Source organism: Neopelma chrysocephalum, unplaced genomic scaffold (assembly GCF_003984885.1).
Source record: "Neopelma chrysocephalum unplaced genomic scaffold, ASM398488v2 Primary Assembly neopelma1_97402, whole genome shotgun sequence".
Classification (NCBI taxonomy): domain Eukaryota; kingdom Metazoa; phylum Chordata; class Aves; order Passeriformes; family Pipridae; genus Neopelma; species Neopelma chrysocephalum.
The window spans coordinates 1-1,098 of NW_020926043.1; the positions used below are offsets into that span (position 1 = coordinate 1).

Below are 1,098 nucleotides of genomic sequence, written 5' to 3' on the forward strand. Positions count from 1 at the left end.
TGACTCCCTAATTTCCAATTTCCCCCTCAAGTTCCTCAAATCCCCTCTAAACTTCCCTCAAACTCCCCTAAATTCCCAATTTCCCCCTCAAATTCCCTCTAAACCTCCCTCAAACTCCCCTGAATTCCCAAATCCCCTCTCAAACTCTCCAAATTCCCAATTCCCCCTCAAACTCTCCAAATTCCCCCTAAACCTCCCTCAAACTCCCCCAAATTCCCTCTAAACCTTCTTCAAACTCCCCCAAATTCCCAATTCCCCCCTCAAATTCCCTCTAAACTTCCCTCAAGCTCCCCCAAATTCCCTCTATGCCTCCCCCACCCCCCCCTCAATCCCTGCTTCCCCTCCCAACCCCAGGGAACACCGTTGGCATTCCCGGTATTCCCGGTGCTCACCCGCAGCTGGTGCAGGACGGCCTCTGTTCCCAGGATGTTGTAGCGCTTCTCCCGGTTTTCCTGGGAATGTTTCTGAGCCCACTGGGTCTTCCCGGAGCCCGGCAGCCCCACCATGAGCAGCACCTGGATACAGGGGGGGAAAAGTGGGATCAGGTGGGAAGAGGGGAATGGTGACGGCATTCCCAGGGGATCCCGGGGGAGTGGAGCCTGGATTCCCAGTGGATCCAGGGGGAGCAGCACCAGCATTCCCAGAGGATCCAGGGAGATGGAGCGATGCTGAAATTCCACTCCCAGCAGATCCCAAGGGATGGGAGCGGTGCCGGTATTCCCAGTGGATCAGCACTGGGATTTCCAGATCTGAGAAGAGGGAATGGCTCTGGAATTCCCAGTGGCTCCAGAGGGAGCAGAGCCACCATTCCCAGCAGATCAGGGGGGATAGAAAAGCACTGGGGTTCCCAGGAGCAGAACCAGCATTCCCAGTGGATCCAGAGTCACCATTCCCAGTGGATCCAGAGCCAGCATTCCCAGCAGCTCCAGAATGAGCAGAGCCAGCATTCCCAGTGGATCCAGAACCACCATTCCCAGTTGCCCCAGAGGCAGCAGAGCCACCATTCCCAGATGAACACTTGAGATTCCCACTGGCTCCACAGAGAGCAGAACCAGCATTCCCAGTGGATCCAGAACCAGCATTCCCAGTGGATCCAGA

General features: G+C 56.1%; 1 protein-coding gene across 1 annotated transcript in view; it reads right to left on the reverse strand.

The window, feature by feature from the left end:
* Nucleotides 1–349: 349 nt before the first annotated feature.
* LOC113961851 (heterogeneous nuclear ribonucleoprotein U-like protein 2) overlaps nt 350–1,098 on the reverse strand; it is a gene marked incomplete at its 3' end in the record, with an annotated part of 10,781 nt that continues 10,032 nt past the window's right edge. Inside the window, 1 exon segment of the mRNA XM_027672538.1 lies at nt 350–515. Within this exon segment, the coding sequence (XP_027528339.1) occupies nt 350–515 (166 nt within the window).